General features: G+C 37.0%; 1 protein-coding gene across 1 annotated transcript in view; it reads left to right on the top strand.

The window, feature by feature from the left end:
* Positions 1-24,625, top strand: part of LOC145988431 (sodium channel protein Nach-like) — a 200,302-nt gene that overhangs the window by 145,610 nt on the left and 30,067 nt on the right. The window contains exon 7 of the mRNA XM_083123323.1: positions 22,565-22,618. Coding sequence (XP_082979449.1) covers positions 22,565-22,618 — 54 coding nt within the window. The remainder of the gene's footprint in view (positions 1-22,564; positions 22,619-24,625) is intronic.

Here is a 24,625-nt window from a genome sequence, read left to right on the forward strand (position 1 = left end):
AATACAAACTTAATCTGTTTGTTTCGTCAAGATCATACTAATTTGAAACATGTATACGATGATTATGTGGGAGGAGTCTTAAATTACAACCAATTTTCAAAATTCTGTTCATCTTGTTGGAACAGCGACGATTTTGGATTTGTCACTATCGACATGACTCGGAAACCTAACAATGGTAAATTTAGAAATAAAATCAACGACTTTTTAAACGTTGAAACGATATAATATAACCATTAATCAAAAAATAAATATGACAAAACGTAAAATAGAAGATAATTCGAAATTACGAGAGTACTTGCCCAAACGTTTCAAAGGTTGGAAATCAGAAAATCGAGGTTTTTACGAACAACACAAGCGTCAAGACCAACCTATTATCGATGCAATCAGTGGTCTCGGTAAAGAGATTAAGAGTGTTACAGAACAAAACAAAAAACTCATCAATGAATTGGTACCTCTCACTGCTCAAAATTATGCAGATTTCCCTCCTACGCCATTATCTAGTATCCACACTTTTCAGGTACTTAAGGAACCACCTGCTAAAGCAGCTATAGAAGAAGCAGAGAAAATCGAGTTGGGTTCCCTGGCAAGGGATTATTTGAGTACTGGAAAATTCGAAAAAGATGAGGTATTTGGTTTGTATCCAACTATAGAGGCTAATGAAGGTGTAGTATGGAGAATTGGTAAATCTAAAGTTACATTCGAAGGGGATAAAATAAAAATTAATTTGGGTGGGAGAAACAGCTGGTCCAGATATCCTGGTACCGTAGGGCTATGGGAGCTCATGACCAAAAAACAACCAAAAAATTTTACAGAAGATGATTATCAAAGTTACTCTTAAATTTTGACACTCTCTGATGCTTTTTACCAAAATAGCGATGCCAGTCAAAAGCGTGTGAAAAAGAGCAGCGGGGATAAATACAAAAATCTGATTAAACCTATCTGGAGTCAACTAAAAACTGGTAGTGGTATAAAACAATACAATACTCTACCTAAGGAATTTGTATGGGTAAACGATGTGAGAAAACTTATAGATAGGTTGCTGGTTATAGCAGGGGAGGAAAATGCTGGGAACAATAATTTCCATAATGAGAAAATGGGTATTGTAAACATGATTAGTGACAAATTAGATAATTTTATAGTAAACGATCCTAAAGGTATAGGATACTTAATTAAAATTCTCAATACTTTACCTCCTAGATTCTGGAATATATCAGAGGGTCGAGGTTTAGTAAATTATATTATTAATAAACTTCTGTTCGAGTTACACGTACCTGGTTACCAATATTGTGGTCCTGGTACAAAACTTGAGAAACGAATAGAAAGAGGGGACAGGGGTTTTAATCCTTTGGATGCAGCTTGTAAAGAACATGATATTGCTTACAACACACACAGAGATCTGAATGATCTTCATGTGACTGATCAAAAACTGGAAGAGGCAGCTTTTGGAAGATTAACAAGCAGAGATGCATCATTGGGTGAAAAAATAACAGCGTTGGGTACAACTATTGCTATGAATACAAAACAAAAATTAGGGTGGGGTTTGTAATATAACATGAAACCAAAAGGAGTTGTATACCAAATACCATATCACGATCTTAAAAATTTAAAACTTATTTTGATTTTAAATAAAAAACAACAAGAAAAGAAGAGGCAATGTATAGCCAAAGGAAACGGAATAAAATTATTACTCAGTACGCCACAATTAAAACGATTGCAAAATGCAAGAAAAACAACACACTGTGGAGGATTCATATTCAGCATTCCAGCTATCCTGGCTGTATTGGGGGCAGTTGGGAGCTTGGCTGGAGGCAGTGCTGCTATTGCCAAAACTGTAATTGATTCGAAAAAAATAAGGCAGAACTAGAAGAGCAAAAGCGTCATAATCTTGCCATGGAGAAAAAAACAGGCAAAGGTGTGAAATCTAGAGCACTCAGAAAATTAAAAAAAGAAGAAGCTCTTACCAACCAAGACATTGAATCTTTAATTAACATATTTGAAATTAAACACTTCAGGGAGGGGGTTTCATGTCTGATTCTCTCCCTAAAGATAGTCCTCACTCTCGAGAATGTGGCGTGGTGAATTTGGAAAAGTCCGAAAACGTTGGTACCCACTGGATATGCTATTATAAACAAAATAACAATGCTTTTATTTTCGATTCTTTCGGAGGGGTACCCCCTACAGAATTAATTCGTTACTTGAAACACGTTAAAATTTATTACAACGACGATCGTATTCAAGATTTCGATGAAATTATATGTGGTCATGTTTGTATTACGATGCTCAGAATTTTAAATAAAATACCAAACATCAAATTAAACGATTTTCAAAAAGCTCTATTATATATTAAATATGGGAATTTTTCATCCTTCCAGCGAGACTTCGGTTTTGAAACTACATCTTCACAATGATAATATCTATCCAAAAGCCATAGCTCTAAGAGCATTCTACAGAATGTATCTGATTCCGAATGTAACTACCTACAACAATACTATATTAGTAGGTAATGAAAAATAATTATTCCTCCCGGACTGTATAACTTATCTACTTTACAATTTGAACTTCCAACCACTGTGTTGCTTTCTCAAAATTCTGTAACACACAGAGTAGAGATTGTAACTACCAATGAAACAGTGGACTTATCTACCATGGGAGAACTTCTAGGATTTGAGAACAATAGCAAATTAGAACCAGGTATTAGGCACGTAGGTAAATTTATACCAAAATTCTTAGATATTGAGACATTGAATATTCACTGCAACATTGCCAAAGGTATGATTATCAAAGCAGAAGAGAATTCGATTGGCAGCCACAAGGAGACAGGTATCATTGCTACATTTAAACCGAATTCGGAATTTATGGAACCTATCTTCTATTCCCCAATCCCACCAGTCTATTTCCCTGTTTCTATTGATAAAGTTAATACATAAAGATAACAATTACGAATGAGAAAAATGAAATCATCAATTTTGCCGGTGCTAATAGCACAACGATAATAGAAATTAATATTTAAAATATATAAATAAATACAAAGATGGAAAATATCGAGAGTTATGAGTTACAGTCCTTCCCTCCAAATAGGAGGACATTTGCAAATTTGAATCAACCCAATAAAGAGATACAGTATGACATCACGGTGGGGGATGGATTCATTCATCCACATAGATCTGATCTGTATATGAAATTTGATAATGTAAAACAAAGTAATAGTGAAGAATATCCCCTCCCTGTGGCTAATATAAAACTTATACATAATTTTGTTCCATTCTTATTTTCTCAAATTGAAGTCAGGAAGCATGGTACAGTGACTGACAGGATTGATTGCCCTGGAATTACATCCACTACAGTGGGGACATTGAAACTGTCCAAATCAGAGAGTGCATATTATAAAGTTGGTGGGTTCGAAGCTGGAACAAAAATTCAAGCAACGAGTCACACAGTACTGTTCCCCATGAGATTGCTATTTGGCTTTTTCTCTGATTATAAAGAAATTATGTGGAAAAGTGGTTTGAGTGTCATATTTCGCAGAGCACCCAATGATCATAATGCCATCATAAGATACAAAATTTTAAATGCAGATGGAACAGCTAATGATTCTAGTTTACCCGAAGCTGGAAAATGTGTGATCCAGTCAATGGAGCTGCGAATGCCTATAGTTGAATATGAATCGAATTATGCTCTCAAATACAAAGACAATATTTTGAAAAATCCTCAAATTCCGATTCAATTTTATACATATCAGTGCATTCAGAGGTCAGTGGAGGGTAAATTATTTGAATTTGACCTTACTAATCAGTTCCAATCTTTGCAATATGACATGCCAGAGTTTGTAGCTGTGCTGTTTCAAACAGGGAGAGATGACAATCAGGAAAAGGATAGCAGCCAGTTTGATAATTGTAAAGTTAAAAATTTGTATCTGAAGAATGGCAGAAATGAAGTATTTCCTCGTGAAAATTACAATTTAAACATTACTGAACAAGATTATTTAAAATTATATGAAGCTTATAGTGCATTTAAAAGAGGGACTGAAGGTAACATAGACATGTATTATAATCCAGATGAGTTCATAATTCACAGACGAATGTTTTTAATAAATGCGTCAAAAGGAAAATTAGTAGTTATAAATGATCGAACTAATATTAAATTACTATGTGAATTTCATGAAACTTTACCTGAAAATACAATATGCAATGCAATTTTAATTGTGGAGAAATCATATATTTAAGATATAAAAAATGAAAGAGTGATAGAAAAATTTTAATAGGAGAGAATAATATTTTAAAAAATAGACTACGTGAAGGTATCACGGTATCTGAGAGTGCTAAGAGACACAAACTGGAACTCGAGATTTAATCGCAATCAGCCTAAGCAGGGATGACCAATCCTATTAACCTCGTGAGAATTTTGTTACAACCCCACTTGACAGTATGATTTCCCTTTTGCCTATTTGTCCCAATACCAACTCACTCTCACTTGGCTACCGTGCAGTAGCGTTGGCATATATTATGAATCTCAATGAGCGTATCCTAACCACCGAAAGGAATAAGAACTTTAACACTAAATTTATACTAATTAAGAATAAATATATATGTAATTTAAATTTGGTCCGTTCATTTATTAATCACCCTGTACCTTCTGTGTTACTCCAGCTGGATGAAGAACATATATGTACTAGTAATCCTCTGTTTAGACTCAAACTTGATTCAAACCAGAGTTAGACTCCGCAAACATTAAAGTATATTTTACTTCTAGTGTTTCCTGAGTGGTAATTGACTTGCCATAAAGGGTTCAATCATAACATATGTTAAAATACTGAACTTGACTATTGGCGAAAGATGAACCAAATAAAATTCAACCTGATTCTAAATTCTAGACAAATTTCTCTTACCCCTAACCCTTGATCCATGTTACAAAGTTACTCAAGTGGAACGAAGAGCTGGAATATTCTTCCATTAGGCGTATTATAGAAAAAAAGCATTCCGATAAAAGTTCAATTCTCCCTGAACCCCATATATCACATCTAATCCTAAAATTATATCTACATTCAATTTCTTTACAACCACAAACTGTACATAAAGGTTACACCCCCAAGGTTAATCATCATTTGAGCAAGACCCTCTGTCGTCTTACATTTGGAACCGGAGTAGTCGACTAGTTTCATATTTTTTGTGGACTCCAATCTGGGCCTTGAAATTAAAGACAGACGATAGTTTCTTCCAAACATCGAACGACCTCAGCGCCACTATCACACAAAGCTGCAAATTGCTGATCAAGTATGGTGACCTTTACCATGGCAGAAGCCCCCTTTACAAAATTTTACATTTATTGGTGCAAGAATCTAATTTGAACTAACTTCATCATTTTCACTACAATCATCATCCATATGTACAAAAAACACAGCAGGGTTGTTCAATTCCCTCTCACCCCCTGCTTGTTGATGAGAGTACCCGAAGTTTCCCGAACCGTCGCGATTTTCGACCCTGTTCGAGCTATAAACCCTTGAGTCTACCTTGTCATCATTCCTAGTCTAAAAAGTATAACTCGATTCATTTTTAGCAACTGACTTAAAGACTCCCTGTTGTCTTAACTGACTTAGCACATGGATCATACCTTTTCGATTCCAGTGAATTCTATCTATTCTTTGATTAGCCGGATTGTCCAAAAATTCCTCAAATAAATCTGTCCTGATATTCCCTTTGTAATCAAAGAACACATGAAATATATCATAGACCTTCACCGTTCCCCCATTATGAAACGAAAGAATGTGTTTATTTACCTACTCCCATCTCTCCCTACCATACGTCGACTTATCTAACATGGTTCTCGGTATTGGAGGTAGTGTGAGCCAATGTATTTCTTTGGTTCTAGCAGAAAGAAAACTTAATGTCTCAGTTAGGTCGTGTTTAATTTTGTCTATTGACATGAGTTTCATGACATCATTAGTACCTATCAACATTACGACGGAGTCAGCTACCTTTGAACACGAACGAAGTCTTTGATTCAAATGCTCGCTCGTTTGTCCACTTACAGACATACCAATCCTTCTCACTCCTCCTTCATACTTCGCCGAGTACCCCCCAAATTTTTCAGCCAATCTGATTAACATACTGTCTCCTATCAGCTGCTTACCTTCTAGAAGTGGTTCATTTGTAACAACCCCATTATCGCAATCCTCAGGTCTCGTCTTGTCACCTACTGAGACTCTATTTACAGGAGGATTACCACAAAGGCAACTCACGCCACACCCTTCGGCATGAGTCGCATTTCGTTTCCCGAAGAGAAACCCTCGGAATTGCTAATTCCGTTTTGCGAACTTCTAGAACGCTTGGGACTCACGCATGACTTATTACGACCAATACTTAACTGACTATTCACATCAGTTTTCTCCTGAGTCAACGACTTATCCATTGCAGTTGGAGAGACGGAGACTTTACTAATCCCCCTTTAAATGTTTTGGACTTGGGACTGGGTGTTAGATCATTCTTAGCCATTACTTCCCTCAAGGATTCATAATTTTCTATCACATGTATCGCATCCGAAAATGTACTAACGTCCAGCATGACGAAATGTTTTTTCAACTTATACGTCAACAGTATGCCAAGTTGAGCTATGATGTGTGACTCTTCAGCCTTTGGCTGTATTGACCGTAAAAGTTTGAAGTTTTTTGAAAAGAAATTTAATACGGATTCATTCGACGACATTACATATTGGGTGTTGAGTATTTTAGCCAAACATGAGCTTCTCCATCGGGAGCTTTCATAATGCGCTAAAACCTCTTTTTTGAAATCTGAATATGAAGTCAGATTCAACTTTCGCTCATTATACCACAATTTGGCACTGTCAGTTAACAACTTAGGTACATATTTTAGATACAACTGTTCAGATATCCCGTATAAATCAAGAAGTTCCTCTACTTTCTCCATGAACTCTGTAGGTGTTACGTCTGTAATTAAACCGTTAAATTTAGGGAACTTTAGTAAATCTTGAGGTTTAATACTATGCAACTGAGTAGCTGTGGCTAAGTGCCCTTCCTCGCCCCCCAGTTACAAGTTCACCCCATCCGCCGCTTTACTTTGATCTAATTTTTTTCCCTCTGAATACTTCAATTTATTTTTTCGATGCCTAGTTTTTAGAAAGCTTCTTTTGCTCCGTACGGTTCCATCTTCACTAGAGGATCCTACGCTGCTCACACTGATACCATTCGATCCCAAATTTCTACTATTATCCAAAATAATATCCGGACCTGAACCGTCAGTGGAAGTAGCTTTATCCACTTTGTATTCCTTACTCCACTTCACCTGATTTTGCGAGTACTTAGTGTTTCGGCCCTTCAACCTTTCCTTACCCTGCAATGGTTCATCAATTCTAACTAACCTTTCCCCCAAACTAGCTATTGCTCCCGCAAATGTGGTAATAGAGGCCTCCAAAGACTTTAGGGTCGATGGTATCTCCCTCTGAAGTTCCTTCTTCACTTTTCACTTGAGATAAACCCCCATTTTCATTCATATCTAGTGAAGAATTTTCCTTCTTTAATTTACACGACTCACTCCCAGTAACGTTAGAAGAGAAACATGACTCTATGGTAACAGGTACCCTGCCATCCCAATTGGCATCCATACACTCTATTATTTTTCCTGGCAACCGTTCCTCCCATTCTATCAACTGATCCCTATGATTCATCCTTAAATCTTCCATTGCCATCTGAACTCCCTGTATTTCACTATCTAATTTCTCAGACAACAATTCACATTTTCTTTCCATCGCTTCTGCTCTTGACATACACTCAACTCTATACTGTGATAAACTTAGCCGAAGATCCTCCCCCCTTTGCCTGAGTTCAGACATATCTGATTTCAACTCTAGTTTGAGATCTTGGCAACTTTTTTCTTGCCTCTCACTATACATTTGAAGTTCAACCCTTTCTGATTCATTACTTCTTTCTGTCCTTAAGTTCTGTCCTAAGTGACTCATTACTTTTCCTAAGCTAATTTTCAGGTGTTCGTTCCCATCCTTTATAAACATTAGAAGTGACTCCAGTGTCAGAGGATCCCCTTCTGTGCCCATTTTCACAATACAAGCAAGAATTTACTCAATTTAAAATTTAACCAATTCTACGTTAAAATTAATCTCCTAACAAGCTTGAATGCGTCCATGAGAACTCAAAATATTAAGTCTCATAATCTTTCTATCACGGTATCTGAGAGTGCTAAGAGACACAAACTGGAACTCGAGATTTAATCGCAATCAGCGTAAGCAGGGATGACCAATCCTATTAACCTCGTGAGAATTTTGTTACTACCCCACTTGACAGTATGATTTCCCTTTTGCCTATTTGTCCCAATACCAACTCACTCTCACTTGGCTACCGTGCAGTAGCGTTGGCGTCTATTATGAATCTCAATGAGCGTATCCTAACCACCGAAAGGAAGAAAAACTTTAACACTAAATTTATACCAATTAAGAATAAATATATATGTAATTTAAATTTGGTCCGTTTATTTATTAGTCACCCTGTACCTTCTGTGTTACTCCAGCTGGATGAAGAACATATACTAGTAATCCTCTGTTTAGACTCAAACTTGATTCAAACCAGAGTTAGACTCTGCAAACATTAAAGTATATTTTACTTCTAGTGTTTCCTGAGTGGTAATTGACTTTCCATAAAGGGTTCAATCATAACTTATGTTAAAATACTGAACTTGACTATTGGCAAAAGATGAACCAAATAAAATTCAACCTGATCAATTAAGTATACGAATATGTGCAATTTCCATCCAGCACCTGAAGTTACCCTCACCTGAAAAGGAATCTTATGGTTATATCACATGCATAGCTGACAACTAGATACTGTGATGTAATATTATGGCGAAATGTAAAGCTGACCGACGTTCAAACTATTTATTCTGTGGTGAAAATGTTAAAATTACATTTAAGCTGAGCACAATATTCAAGATTATTCAATCATCCATGCATTACAACATATATTTGTTATTTTCCATGAGATTTGACATCACCTTTCAATACTAGTGTGTAAATTCCCATCAGGTTACTTTGCCTCATTGTCACAAGGTACTTCAGTACAACAAACTATTCTATACTTGAATCCGGTTCAAACTAATACTTGAGCAAAGAACAAACCAGCTGGTGCATGCATTACATGAACTGAATAAAAATACCTGTTCCTGTATATAGGTATGACTTCAAAACTTACTTTTCATCATTCAACAAATCGTAAATTCTTATACTACTAAATGGTTGTTGCCTATCACACTGTAGCCAATATTTAAAACAATTCAATCTGACACCATTCACATTTATTTTTCTCAAATACCTCGTCCATGCATTGGACTAGTTGATATACTTGCAATGCTTTCAATGTTATTTTGTGCACATTCAAAATAAAGATTTCGTCACGTGACTGCCCCCCACTAGAATGTACTATTTATCGAAGTTAATTTAACGTTCCATTAAGTACTGCTAGCAGTATCTATTTAACGTAATATCCCTTTGCTTTTTTATCTATAAAGTTTCGCCCGTGAAATACGATCGTTATCGCAATGGCTGCCTGCGTTAAACACGATGCGTCACTTGGTTATCGATATAATGCACTGTTTTATATCATGATATATTACGTTCAATTGAGCTGTACAGCAATTTTCGTGAACATACTTATTTCCACAAAGCTTGTATTTCCGTCGCGATTGCGTATTTGGTATTAGCACGTGACGGGATTTTTCGTGAGCACTTCACTGTAGGTATGGAAAATTCTTACCTCCTTGATGTGGCCAAAGCACAACCGCTTTCTTACAGTTCTTTCACTTAGCTAGCAATAGCGCACAAAATCACTTCGTCTTGGATTTTGATGCTTCATAGTGACAATAGGACTTCAGGATCACGGACGTCTAACTATCATTTGATGTACTTATCTCCAAATGTGTGTAACCAACTCAGCCAAGTTTCGCTGCAGTTCGCGTCATCCATCCTTCCATTCCCTCCATTTTCAACCGACGCCGTTCCTCTCGATACCTCTCCCAACAAGCCCTTCTCCGCTGGGATTCTCTAGACTTCCGTCAGCGATAACACACGCAACCCTTATTCGCACCAAACTATTACATAAGGTAGTACGTGTGTATGTTAGGGTACATTTAAGTATGTTTTAAATCAATTTACAGTACTTATACACTAAAAAATCTATATACAAGCGAAAAATAATGTAATGTCTTTTTATCCATTTCCTCTCATGGATTTTTGAATACACCTAATTCACGCCGAATCAGCCAAATTGTCCCTCAATACATATTCTTTACATCAAGATTCTTTATACAACTTTCAAAATACGGGTTACATAATTTTCAGATTCCCAATAAATGAACAAAGTAATCTACATTAAAATTGATTACATCAAACATAGCAATAATAAGATTTGTCTCTCTTTTTTACCATTCTTTCAAATAGTGACATCTAGCGAGCATATTTTGCATTATACTCCCATGCTAACAGGTTGCCTGCAAACACCTACCACCTAGTGAGAATTATTTTCACTACATGTGCATTAATTTTACGGGCAAGTAATATGAAATCATGCGTTTATTTAATTACCAAAGGAAACCCATTTAGATGTTTAATTCTTGAATATGAAAAGTATTTATTACCTCAAATGCAATTATGACCTAATATCGTAATAAAGGATTTTTTTTTGTTATTTTCAAAATTTTGGTTTGATGTTACGTTTATTATTTTTCACATCTGTTGAGTGCAATTATTATTAACTTCTAAACTAAAGTGTCCCCAAGGCAAAGTATAGATTCCACACTCGAGAATGCACCTCTTGTCGTCCTGTGGATCTAGGGCTACTTTTTTTATTTTATTCGTTGTATTCTCATGGTTTGAGCTTTGTATTCTATTATCCTCACGAAGTATCCTCGACTGTGAAGAAAGGCAATTAATATAATCCTGGAATGTTAGTTTGTTTTCCACGGTATCTTTGCACGTTCCTTCTGCTTTCTTCGTGACGCTGCTCTCTGTTCTGAATGTATACATCTTCGAACGCAAACCAGCGAACTCAATAATAATATCACCGTTACACTCATCTTTGAACTTACCGAGAACCTTCTTGTTGTGGGAAGGAATTCCAAATCTGTTAGGTTGAGGGTAGGAAGAAGTGTCGAAATACCCAAGCATGGAAGGATGTTTAAGATCTTCGTAGAGGTTAGGTGTTTGAATGTCATAAATAAAACTATCGGTGTCCATGTACAAAATTGACAGCTTATCATTATAGAAAGGTTTCATAATATTATAATGAAATTCGAACATGTACAGTTTTGACAAGTCGAGAACTGTTGCACCAATGTAAATGGGTTTTCTGAATTTTATTAATTTTATATCTAGATTAAAAAGTGTTAAATTCTCGTTGTAAATTTTTCTCGATTTGAATCTAGGATCAGATACTAATTTTCTACATTTATTGTTATCTGCAACCAATTTTATGTCTATATGCTTTCTGACGTTCTCCATGGTTTTTCCATAAACGGCATTTTTCATTAGTTGATAAAAATCTTTATCTAATTCTGAAATGGCAGCTGTTCTGTGTCTCGTGTTGGTCTCAATATAAGAATTTAATCATAGAGAGTGTTTGAACTTGAGAATTCTTTTTACATTTACTACCTGAACACCCTTTTCAATCAAAAACTTGTAGTGGACGACATATCTCTCTTTTCTCTCTAGAGTTAACATAAGCTTGCTTTGATTAGAATCAGGTGGACATTTAATTTCGGGAGCCGGAGGTAAATCGGAAAAAATATCATGCAAATTATTTGGAAATTCAATGTCTACCTCAATGAACAGACCAAATTCACGATCGTCGAAATGATTAATATCAATTGAAATGCGATCTATCCACTCGAATCCTCCGTATGGAAGTTTTTGTATCATTGCGAAACCGTAGAGATTTTTTACGTTAGCGTAAAATATGTAATTCAATGGTCGATTTGCATCATATTGATTCTCAGACATGTGAATATTGTTTGCCTTTGCGTGTCTCTGCGAGCATTGAACCATCCCCTCACGTATCCCTCTTTCTATAAAAAGTAACATGTCCACATCCGATATCAATTCCAACTTGATCCTGGTCTGGAGCAACATAGCAGACCATGCCAAACCAGGAAGACTGTAGACGTATGCTGGATCTAATTTATAAATATTTATTGCTGTTTTTCTAAATACCTGAAATACATCAGCAAGTATCGTTACGTCTAATTTGAGATACGCATCGTGATAATCGCCGAGAGTATTGCATCTCAATTCCTTTCATATTAATTTCGCATGTTCGTATTCTTCGTCCGTGATTCCGTTTTTTTTCAGTTGACTGAAGAATTCTTTTTGAGGTGGGAGAGTGTCATCGTCAAATTTAGATTCATCGGTTACATATTCGTAAGGATAAATGCCTTTACGTTTAATCAGTTCAACGTGTATGTTGGGAAAACTAGCTTTTGTAATTTTAAATTGTTCGTCAGTAAGTTTACTCGCTAAAGCATCGAGACTTGCCGATAGGAATCTAAAAGAGTCTAGAAACCTCTTCTCTATGATTTAATTCGTTCCTGGAATCTTAACTTTCTTACTTATAGAAATATAACTCTCTTCGTTTTGAGCAAGAATATCTATTTTTTGCGTATCGTATCCAAGATTCCTAATTCAAAAGTGGAAGTCATAATTGGATCCATTGTGAAAAAATATTGGTACGAATTTGGGCTTCTGGATCTTGAGGTTGCAGGTGTTACAGATTCCACTAATATAGTTTCCGGTAAAATGATTATGCTGAAACACTTTCCGATTCTTATCCGTGAAATGTTGATCACACACCAAACACGTTTCAATGTTATTGTAAGATTGAAGTTCATCGCTAGATAATGGAAGCATTGATTTCGATTGGAATAAGAGGCTGCCAATTTTATCAACCTCCTCCACCATCTTTTTAAAAAAGAGTTCAATAACATTCGGTCCGCGATATATATATGGTTTATTTATCATATCCTGCCAAACAACAACATATCCAAACCTATTTGGATCATGAACCTGGTACGGTGTTGTAGAAGAAAATTCGGGGTCCGGATCGCAATAGGACAATGGTTTGAGAAAAGCCTCAAAGTCTGCAATAATAATATCCGGATGTTCCAACAAGGCCTTGTGCATTTTAAATTCTTCGAATTCATTTGCTTTGGGCATCAACATGCGAGCCGGTCTGTTGACTCCACAGTAGACTTTATGTTCAGCAAGTCTTTGTTTGGCAATTTCTTGATTTTGGAAATGTAGGTAATTACGTCGGTCACGATCCTCGAATACGGTTAAACACCTTGGACAAAATTCAATGTGTGCACAATGTTTGGTTGTTTGGCTTCTGACTAACCGGGAGAGTGAACGAATTAGCGTGTAATGATGAACATGATCGTCAGCAATGAGAAGCAGATTGATTTCTATGGCTTCGTCATCAGCAATATTAGTTATCCTAACAGGATGCACAAAATGCTTAACTGAACTATACGAATATACATTTATAGCTAATCGTTTTCCTTCTCCATTTCGTACCCTGTTTTCAAACTTTGTGATGTCAGAAATAGCAACAGGGTATTCGATGCCTGTCATAGCATATTCAATCTCATCGATATATTGTGTGTAGTGACTCACTCGACACGGATTATCTATCCAATGAACCGGGTGAAGTGCTGCTAAAATGCACCACATAAAACACTTATTGTCGGTGTTATAAATGTTCAACACGGCTTTCTTATGCTGAATTTCTACCGGAAGTGGAACATAGCTCGAAGCAGAAAAAGGTGTAAATTTGTTTACATAAGCGATTAATCTGTGAGGACTTCCGCATAAAGACCAACCTGATCCCTTAGCCTCGAATTCATCGTGTTTTCTAATCAATTCACTAGTAAGATTAGAATAAAAACATTCAAATTATCAATGTCTGCCAAATAAAGAACTTGTTTTTTCGTTTCGTGAAAAAAAATATTTCTTGTACCATCGGTTTTCTCATATTTACAGATTAGATCAACAGATACTTTTATGGAGTTGTTTTCCAGTTTATTTTTCAAAATATGTATCATAGATGTTTTAATTTCACTCAAGAAACTAGAAATATCACAGCCTGGTTTCGAAGTAAAAAGAAAATCCAGGAGTTGGTTGTTGAATGCAGATCTAATCGGCTTTTGGTCATTAGACATCTTAATTTGTTTGGAAGTAGAAGCTTCAGTTTCAGGATGATCAGTTTTCCTTTTCAATGTTCCATGCAAATTTTCATTTGTTTACTTAAATTTGCAATGCTAATTATTTTTCCACATTGAGTAGAAGGCTTAGTAGGTAACGAACGATTTATTGTTAAACCTGTGTCGCTACATCTTGCCCTATGTTTGCTAATATTAGTTTTGGAGATGAATTTCCCACAAATAGCACATTCGATGAACTTGGTAGATGACATTTTTTTAAATATGCTTTAAGTAAATAACAATAAGACGAACAATCAACTCAAAATTCAATAAGATTCTATTTACTAAAAAAACACTTTTAAACTTGCGATAATTAATAGAATGTAACTTAAAAAACAATAGTTATAATTATATTTTTTTTTCAGCTCTGGTATTTATATATAAATTTTCTCTGGAAAAAATACAAAATTCAATACAAATACAAATTCATGCAAATTCAATCTGTATGAAAAACGACTTGAACCACCTTCAAAATAAAATAATTTTAGCTATTACGATAAAATTTTCAGCTGTGTTATTTATACAGAATTTCCAGAGACAGCAAGTAACATCTGATCACATCAAAACTCAATCTGATCGAAATTACTATGAAAAAAATCACTTGATACACTTGTTTTAAACTTAAAATAATAAAATAGTAGGTAGCTTGAAAATAAATTAAATGCTTAACTTTTAACACTGCAACAACACATCCGTACTCTTCAAAACACTCTCACGATAATGACTGATCTGTAATGCGAAAACCCTTTAAGTAACCTAAGCGCGGATAAAAACATCCTAAACAGTAAGTCAATCAGAAGACATCCCATTACGTCATTACCAAAAACACGGTAGATACTTGTCTGCGTAATAACTTGTTGCGTAAACATTGCGTAATAACTTGTTGCATAGCGTGGGTGTGCGTGGGTGGGTATAGGTGTACGTGAGTGTAGGTGTGCATTGGTGTGCATGGGTGTAAGTGTGGATATGCATAGGTGTGCATGGGTGTGCGTGGGTGTTACATACTTTAACTTAAAAGAAATTATGACACTCGTACGAAATACGAGATGAAAAATCACAGATTTGCAATAGTATAAAATTGACAAAAACATCGTCAAAATAGGTTTACCATGATGCTTATATTAATAAATATAATAGGCCTCGTACCAAGTACTATTTTGAACTCCCAAAATATATGTACTTGTATACTTAAAAGAACTGGAAAAACTCACAGGCGTCTGTCAAATAGACCGGAAGTAGACCGGAAGTAAATTTGTGTAGGTGTAAGTAGGTGTGCGTGGGTGTGGGTGGGTGGGTGGGTGTAGGTGGGTGTAGGTGTTACGTACTTTAACTCGAAAGAAATTATGACATTCGTACGAAGTACGAGATGAAAAATCACAGATTTGCAATAGTATAAAATCGACGAAAACATCATCAAAATAGGTTTTCCACTGTGCTAAAATTATTAAAAATAATAGGCCTCGTACCAAATATGGAGTAGAACTTACCCGATTACACTACTATTATCTGAATAATTCTAATATCCAGATAATAACTGACACATATGAATATATTCCTGTTGATATCCATGTTGTACGACACAGCAAAATGTCATTAATTACTATGTAAAATGCAACTTACAATGCAAAAACGAACGATCCATTTTCCATTACAGTGACGAAGCAATAGTGCCAGCAATAAAGGGCTCAGTACGTTAACACCATTGATCATTGTCAGTATATAGGATTTCACCAGCAAGAACTATAGAATACACTTTCTGGAATTGAAATTATTTTCGTCATAGTATTTGTTCACAAATTTTAAAATTAAAATAAGTTTATAACACTCGGGTTTACAAGTCAGTTTCATCAATATATTTTATGGTAAAAAGTACGTACGAGTTACTATCTTTCCAACAGAAACCGCACTTTTTTTTTAGTTAATGTACAGTTTCCAAATTTATGTATTCTTCCTACTTTTTTGTCCCTTTTCTGTAATTTCGCTAATCATGGCAATGAGGATGAATGGCTGATTTAGTAATTCTCTTATCTGGAGAATTTCTGCCACTTTTGGCTAATTGTGAGAAGGAGGAAGAGACGAATGATTTTGGATAGTGTTGAGAATGGAGGAGGAGGAGAACTTCCAATTGTTCTAATTCCGACTCTGTTCATATTAGAAGGAACAACGTTAATAGGCGAAGAGCTTTTGGCTAAGGGAAGTGCGTTTTTTTTAATATTCAGTCCGATTTCTGTATTGAATACTTTTGTGCGTGAGCGGGCGTTCGTGTGTATGTTTGTAAGAGTTGTTTGGAGAAATTGTACTGCAATGACGGAAAGAAGAAAGAAAGTAATTGGTACACAGGGAAATGATTTTGATACTACTTCTGTTCTTTCATTCATTTTTTATGTTTTTACATACAGGTAGCTCGAAGCATTAATAACACATGCACCAAATGTATCATTAATGTTATGGAAATCGAGCAATTGACAAGCGTTTCGTTGTAATTTATTGAACTCTTTTTTGCCAGATCCTGTATTCTCATGTAGGTTCCCAAATTATCTCACTTCACACACCCACATGTGGCTCCCCGATGGTACAGTGGTAGGGTAAGCGTCGTCGCCTGGGTTCGATACCCTGTCGAGGCACATAGTGGTTCGGATCGCACTTCCAACTGTAGGTTCATTCCAGATTAGCCGTAGTGTGCATAAAGTGGACTTTAAAACACCAACTCAATCAATCAATCAATTCACACACAATTGATTTATTCTTGATAAATTCTTCTTCGTAATACAGTAAATCAGTTCTGTGAAATTCTGCTTTAGAGGTAAATTTTTGTAGGTTCCACAAAATATAATTTAAAAACGTGTTAACGAAACAAAGTTGTACGTAATTTGTTTATAAGTAATTCGGCCTAAATTTCAAGAAATGCATTTCATTTGTACGTTCTGAAGCTTCAACAATGTCACAGAAGTATAAATTCCATGTCATTACAAAACAAAGGGCGAGTTTCGTATACAAAAACAATAGGCGGGCATAGCTGCGGTCGGTATCGAGTTGCGAAAGAGACGAACGTCGCGTTGTGACAAAGAAGGCAAATAGAGGCGGTATGAAATCAAAGGAGAACGATTTGCCACTTTTGTTCATAACACAAGGTGCATTTTCTTTTGTAGGTAATTGTGATACGATACAACACAAGTAAAAAGATGCCGGTAGCTGATGCTTGCAATGTACCATAATAAATACACAACAGAGGTTCTTTCAGTGAAGGTTTTCGGTTGCTGTGTAGAGCAGCAAATGTTTCATGCTTGCCGGAAAGTAAAATTCACACGGGAAGTTAACGTTAACATACAAGGAACTTCAGATTCAAACTTCTAGATTCGTTAATTTATCACTTTACGACGGAAATGACATAAATTAGCATACTGATACGTACGTGCTTAATTTCCCGTGACGTTTTATTTTTTCCCGAGCTTTCCAACAGCTAATTAGCCTGTCCGCCTGTTTGTGCGAACGTGGCAACGCAGAAAAACCCCAGCCACATGGCAGCCAACGAGAAGACAGAATTTGGTCACGTTCTGCCGTTCTGCGTTCTGATTTCACACCGCTTCTTATTGCGGCCCAACTGTAGGAAATATTAAATTTAGACCATATTGTTTCTGAGGATTCCATCCGAACAGATACTAAGAAAAACGACACCATTTTAAATTTTCCTAGATCTAGAAATAGAAAAGACGTTAGGAAATTTTTGGGACTCGCCGGATGGAGGAGAAAGGACATTGAAAATTTTGCTGTGAAAGTGCAACCACTTACTTATCTTTTGTCCAAAAATGTGAAATTTCAATGGACAGAAGTAGAAAATGAAGGTTTCGAATTGATGAAACTTGCAAAAACTCGCAACCAGATTTTACTAAATAATTTTGTCTACAGTCAGATGCATGTGGAAAAGGGCTTGTTTGCCTTTTCTTCCAGACAGATGGACATGATATTTTCGTTATCCAATATGCTAGCCGAAAGTTACGTAACAATGAACTTCATTTTTCTGTTTATGAAGTAGAGTGCCTTGCTATATTATTTGGAATAGAACGCTTTGCAGTCTATCTTAAGGGGCGAAAATTTAAAATTTATACTGATCATAAAGGACTACAGTAGCTGCAAAGTAGTAAAAATTGGAATAGTCGATTGACCCGTTGGTCTTTGAAAATCCAATCATATCAGTTCGAAATAGTGTACATTAGTGGAAAGGAAAATATTATTCCTGATACATTATCTAGATATGTGAAGGCAGATACTGAGAACAAGCCGGAGTCTGATTGTCTGCATACCACATAAATTTTCTCTAGGAAGAAGATGAAGATGAAGAAGTGAGTGATTGGAAAGCATCCCAGGCTAAAGATTCTTTTTGCAGTGAAATGATTGCTAAACTTCAACAGACTAGATAAAACGAAGATGCAGGCATGACCAGGTTACGGAAGTCATTTAAACTTCAACATGGATTGCTGTTTAGAAGTTACAGTGGGGAGTCTCCACAGTACAAGTTGTGTGTTCCGAATTCCAGACGTCCCGAGCTTGTGACGGTTGATATATATATATACACACACATAAATATCACCCCGCCACAGCTTCACTCTCCTTTTATGTATGTGAGTGAAGTATTTAACTCGCCAAAATACGTCACTAATTATTACGTAACATTGTCAAGTTGCGAAGCCTTCTCGACAGAGGCCGCTTGCTTCCTCGATAGGTAACCTTGCGCATGGGTAAATATTCTTCCCGATCGGGCAGGTCTGGTGGGAACACGCTGAACAGTACAGACCAGGTCTAGACACCAGCCAGAGCGGAGCGAGTTCAGCTTTATCAACCAGTTCGTGGAATAACAGCCCGACCTTTACCTCCCCTTTGTTGCACGATTTGCAAGTCTATATAGCTGACGTAATACGTTTGAGTTGCCTATCTTCCATCTCGATCTGGATTCTGCCAACAAACGCAACGGGGAAGGAAAGAGGTCAATACGGGTTTTGGTTTAATCTAGTTTTTTGTAAGTCTCCAAAATGGGATATTAGTTGTTAACAATCTAAAAATCTGTTCTAAATTCACAAGTAAGTTTAATTAGGCTCTTTACTACAAAACTAAAAATGAATCAGTGACGATTGATTTATTTTATCTCTCTCTCCGATCTGGCTGAATAATACGTAACATTTCTACAAAATCTATTAGTGACTTCTTTCGGCGATACTTTTGTAGTGTAAGTATGATTGATGGGATATATTCCAAGTGAGTGTATATAAAATGTTTTAATAACTATGATTTTTTGAATGATGAATTGATTGCATGAGTGAGTGCGTAAATCTATAGACTAAAAATTTGGGGTGAATAGATTTCTATTTATTATTGGTAGTAAAACAAAAAAAAAACTACAAAATAAGGAACGGAAAAGTTTAAGTTGTTTTTGAAATCCACTTATTGTTAACATGTGAATTTTATTAACTACAAAAAATGTATTCGTCGATATGTTATAACCTGAATATTTGAGAATTTGAAGTTTATTGTACTGGTCGAATCATTGATGTTATTTCACATAGAAATTATATATGAATAAAAGGCTGTTAATATTGAGTACATCTTTCAATGAAGCAAATAGTAAACTCATCACTTTTCTATAGATAAGGCATCGATGTATGCAATCTTGTGTGAATGAGAGCGTTATATCTGGGTTCTATTGGGCGTACGTAATTTTGTTGGGAGGGGCGAACTAGACGATTCCCCCATTTCTCAACAAGGTTCAGTCAACCCAGATTTGTTCACTCGTGCATTTTGAGTTCTTTGCCTCCTGCGAGCAAACCTACTCGGTCCACGAGAATCAGGGTATAATATTGGGCTGGGCGATTAATACTTAATGTAGCACCTTCTTAAATTTACACGCTTCAACTATTTATTTAAATAGTAACATAAATATGATAGTATTCGCCACAAGCTGATGAAATAAATTCATGATGACGGTGGTCATTTTGGTGTGGGAAAGTGTTATCGGTAATTGCAATCCCGATATTATTGGAAAAAAATGAAACCTGATATTTCTAACTATATTCGTGATTGCCTGATTTGTGCAAAAGTGAAGCCTAACAAGTTAGGTATCATGAAGGAAAAGCTGCACATTACTGGAAAGGAACCTCATGAGATGCTTTCCATTGACCTCATTGGAAAGTTACCGCCTTCTTCAGGGAACTATTATATTCTCAGCCTTAGAGATGTTTTCTCCAGGTTCGTCACAGTTTATCCTCTGCAAAAGTCTAGCTAGTACAGCTGAGATAATTCGCTTAATGAAGGAGAGATATTTCGTCCATTATCCAGCTGTTAAACTAATTTTGTCGGATAGAGGATCCCAGTTCACTTCCCGGTCATGGCAAAGTTTCATCGAATCCATGGGAATGAAACATGTGTGTACGACGCCCTACTACCTTCAAGGAAACCTAGTGGAGGGAGCCAACCAAGAGATAACTCGTTTACTTAGGGTTTATTGCCAGCATGATCACCAGATTTGGTCCAAGCATCTTTATGAAGTTGCCTGGTTAATTAACAGTTCTCTTTCTGAAGTTACAGGATATTCACCCATTGAATTGTTTTTCCGCCATTAAGATCCACCACAAGTGCTAAGAGATTTGCCACGGCCTCAGTCAGAAGACGGTGAGAAAGACTGGCAGAGTAAGGTTGTTCAAATGCGGTTAAGGGAACGATATGCTGTGCAGAGGCGGAAACTGAAGCAGAAGTGCCATGCTTTGAAGTTGAACGAGGATGACCTGGTGCTGCTAAGAAGTCATCGTCCAAGTTCAGCTGTTAACCGAACCATTTCCAAGTTGTTTTATTTGTGGACAGGACCGTTCATAGCTACCCAAGTGAAATTCAACACGGCAGTATTATTGGACACAAAAACTCTCAAGGAAGTGTGTAAGGTGAATTTCGACAATCTGAAGATTTTTAATTGTTCTCCAGAAATGAGGAAGATACTTTTAGAAGGTTGAATCTAAAATCTCGTAGACTCTGACGTCGACGTCGTCGATTTTGTTTCTCATTAGAGGGGGCGATTGACATGTCCTTCCCGGACGTATGAACAGACTGTTGAAGTACACCATCCCGCCTGACAGATATTAATCTTGTTGCTGGAAGTTACGAGATTAATGGAAGTGCATGAGAGAAAAATTGTGCTGTTACTGTGATTTTTTTGTCAGTTTCGTTATGATGTACAACTTTGGTAATTTTTAAATTATACATAATCAAGATAAATAGACTCTGAATTCATATGTTAAAACGTAAGTTCTGTGTTTTTGTTTCTATTTACTGCAAATCTTAATGTTTTCCCGTGCCATGGGAGGTATCATGCATATACCAATATACAGTCTCATGTTGCTCATTCTAAATTTGTATTGGGATAAATATATTCTAATGGCTATTAATATCCTATGTTTGAACCTGGCACAACAGGAACTGTAAATTTTTCTTTACATGCGAGATATGTTAATTCACCAGGAGAATTACTTTCCTTTGGTGCCTTTAACGTTACACAGTTCAAATGAAAAGTATTGTGACACTCAGTGCACACAAACGTATCATCGACCTTTGATGTAGTTTCACAGCAAAACACATGAACTGTGCTTTCATCAACGTATGAAGCTTTGCTTCCACTTCTTAATATTTTCTTTTCCATTGTTGCGCGTCAAAAGTTCTGAGTCAACTGCAAATCTAACACGTTACAACAGACTAACGTAGCTAATGTAATACAATGTATTCGTGGCCCCACGTTCTGTACACCAAGTCCGCACGTGTATACGAGAGCCCTCTTTCACAAATACAGCGGATTGACTAGGTCTGCTGTAATGTAAAAATCATTGATTGATTTGGTGTTTTAAGTCCACTTTATGCACAGTAATGCTCATTGGGACTGGACGTACAGTTTAAAGTGGGATCCGAACCACTATGTGCCTCCACCGGGTATCGAACCCGGCACCCCTTGATTACAAGACAGCGACGCTGTAATGTAACACGTTTTATTGTTACACTTCTTTGTGGCTCTGTCATTCTCCTTCTAACCAAGATCTTTAAATGCCATTTCACCTTCCACTTGGCTTCAGGCTTTATCAACATTTCTGTCAGTAGTTGGTATTTTTAAAAGATAAAGGTAAAAATTGAATGAAAGAGGTAAATCTTGAAAGTTCTCGGATTCCACAACACTAGCGATTGCAATCGTGGAGAATACAGCAAAATAAGTTGTACCAAACTGACACTTCCGGCTAAATTAATAGATGTATTTTATTTAATTCTCTTTGCAGCTGGCCACAAGGAGTGTAACATCAGCGGGATGGCTTGCCTGGGAAAGCATTCCGGTAATATAATAAAATATTGTTAGTAGTTATAACTATTATTCAAGCTTTCTTTTAGATCTTTTCCGAAAGGTTTTTCAGCTTGATTTTTAATACACTCAAACACACACACACAGAAAGAGAGAGAGAGAGAGAGAGAGAGAGAGAGAGAGAGAGAGAGAGAGAGAGAGAGTTTTCAAATGTTGTAGTCACGGTTGTGAAAAAATGTCGAAATCGCCACCGTTTTCGAGTGACAGGCGTGCGAAAATCGCTCACACCATGTTTACGGCACAATAACTCAAGAAGGAAGAAAGATATCAATGTCGGAATAAAATAATACAAACAAAATCGTACCTGACGAATACAATGGTGCATCAATTGAGGCCCAGTGTAAATTGCGCAAGTGGACTCTCAAAGAAAGTGGGGAATCCCCTGATGGAAAATACAAGAAATTTACTACTATGTTCTACATAATGTTGAGATCGGAATGTAGCCAGTAAAAAATGACGACGTATGTCCACATGTCCCACTACTTCTGGGACACCGTCCCACACCCGGAAAATAGGAAAATAACTGCAAATCTCCTGTTGTACACGATTCACATTGCGGTACGAAGAAGAAAAGAAACCAATTTGTCGCATGTCTCACTACTGCTGGGACACCATCCCAAATGGAAAAAAATACGGGAAAATCGAAAAAAACAAAAAAACGTTTTCAATCCCTTAATGTTGAGACACTACTTTGCAGTACGAAAAAAGGTTAAACAATGGCCACATGTCGTCAGGCTGTGCATATACTACAAGAGAGCTCCCCAAAGAAAGTGGGTAATCCTCGAAGGAATGAAGACGGAGAATGGCGAGAAAACGCACACAATGGCATGTAACATTTCCAGGCACAGCACATCTGGAAGGGATTCCACTGAGAAGCGCACAACCTGCGCATATGCAGATCGACGGTATGAAGTACAGCGATATCCAGCATCTTCACTCACACGTTTCACTAAAGGACAGTATGCGGTGCTGATAGGGGCTCACAAACACCGGTATACTCAGAGACGTTGTTGAAAATGTCCGCCATTAACTTCAAGACAAAGATGGCATCGGCAAAGCACTGATTGTCTGGTATCCGCAAATACCTCTGGCATGTCAACAATTGTCCCAGCAGCGACGCTAACACGAGCAACGAGATCCTCAGCACTTTCCACAGGGGTTTCATACACAGCCTTTTCATTTCTCCCCACACAAAGAAATCCAGTGGTGTGAGGTCGGGGGAACGAGGTGGCCACGGTAAAGGGTCACCCCTGACAATCCAACGATCGCCGAAAATATAGTTCAGTAAGGCCCTGGCTCCCCGGTCGAAATGTGCGGGGGCGCCGTCGTGTTGAAACCAGATACTTTGTCTACCTGCCAGTGGCACGTTTTCCAAAAGTTCAGGTAATACGTCATGTAGAAACACCTGATAATTCCCACCACACAAAGTAGAGGGCAAAATGTACGGGCCTATCAAGTGGTCACCTACTACGCCACACCACACATTCACTGCGAACCTATGTTGATGATGGCGCACAATTATTGCATGCGGATTGTCCATATCCCAGACGTGCCTGTTGTGGCTATTGAACATGCCGTCCCTGGTGAATATTGTCTCATCGGTCCACAAAACTATTGTTGGGAAATCTGGAATGGCAAGAGTTTGTTGCACGTACCATTGGCAGAAATCCATGCGTAGTGGAAAACCCGTGGGCAGTATGTGGTGCACCTTATGCAATTTGTATGGGTGCAATCTCTCCTCCTGAAGAACGCGGAACACATTGCTATGGTGGGTTTGTTGAGTACGAGCAATGACACGTGTGCTGGTGTCGTATCGCGTCCAACGCGTCCTCTTCAAATTGCACAGTGCGCACAGTGCGGGGTCTTCCACAATCCCACCTACGGGGTAGTAGAGATCCAGTTTCACGCAGTCGAGCATCAAGTCTTTGAAAGAGTGCATGTGCTGATAACCGCCTATTGGGAAAACGTTCGTGATACGAAC

The sequence above is a fragment of the Lepisma saccharinum genome, chromosome 5 (genome assembly GCF_977018435.1).
Source record: "Lepisma saccharinum chromosome 5, izLepSacc3.1, whole genome shotgun sequence".
Lineage (NCBI taxonomy): Eukaryota > Metazoa > Arthropoda > Insecta > Zygentoma > Lepismatidae > Lepisma > Lepisma saccharinum.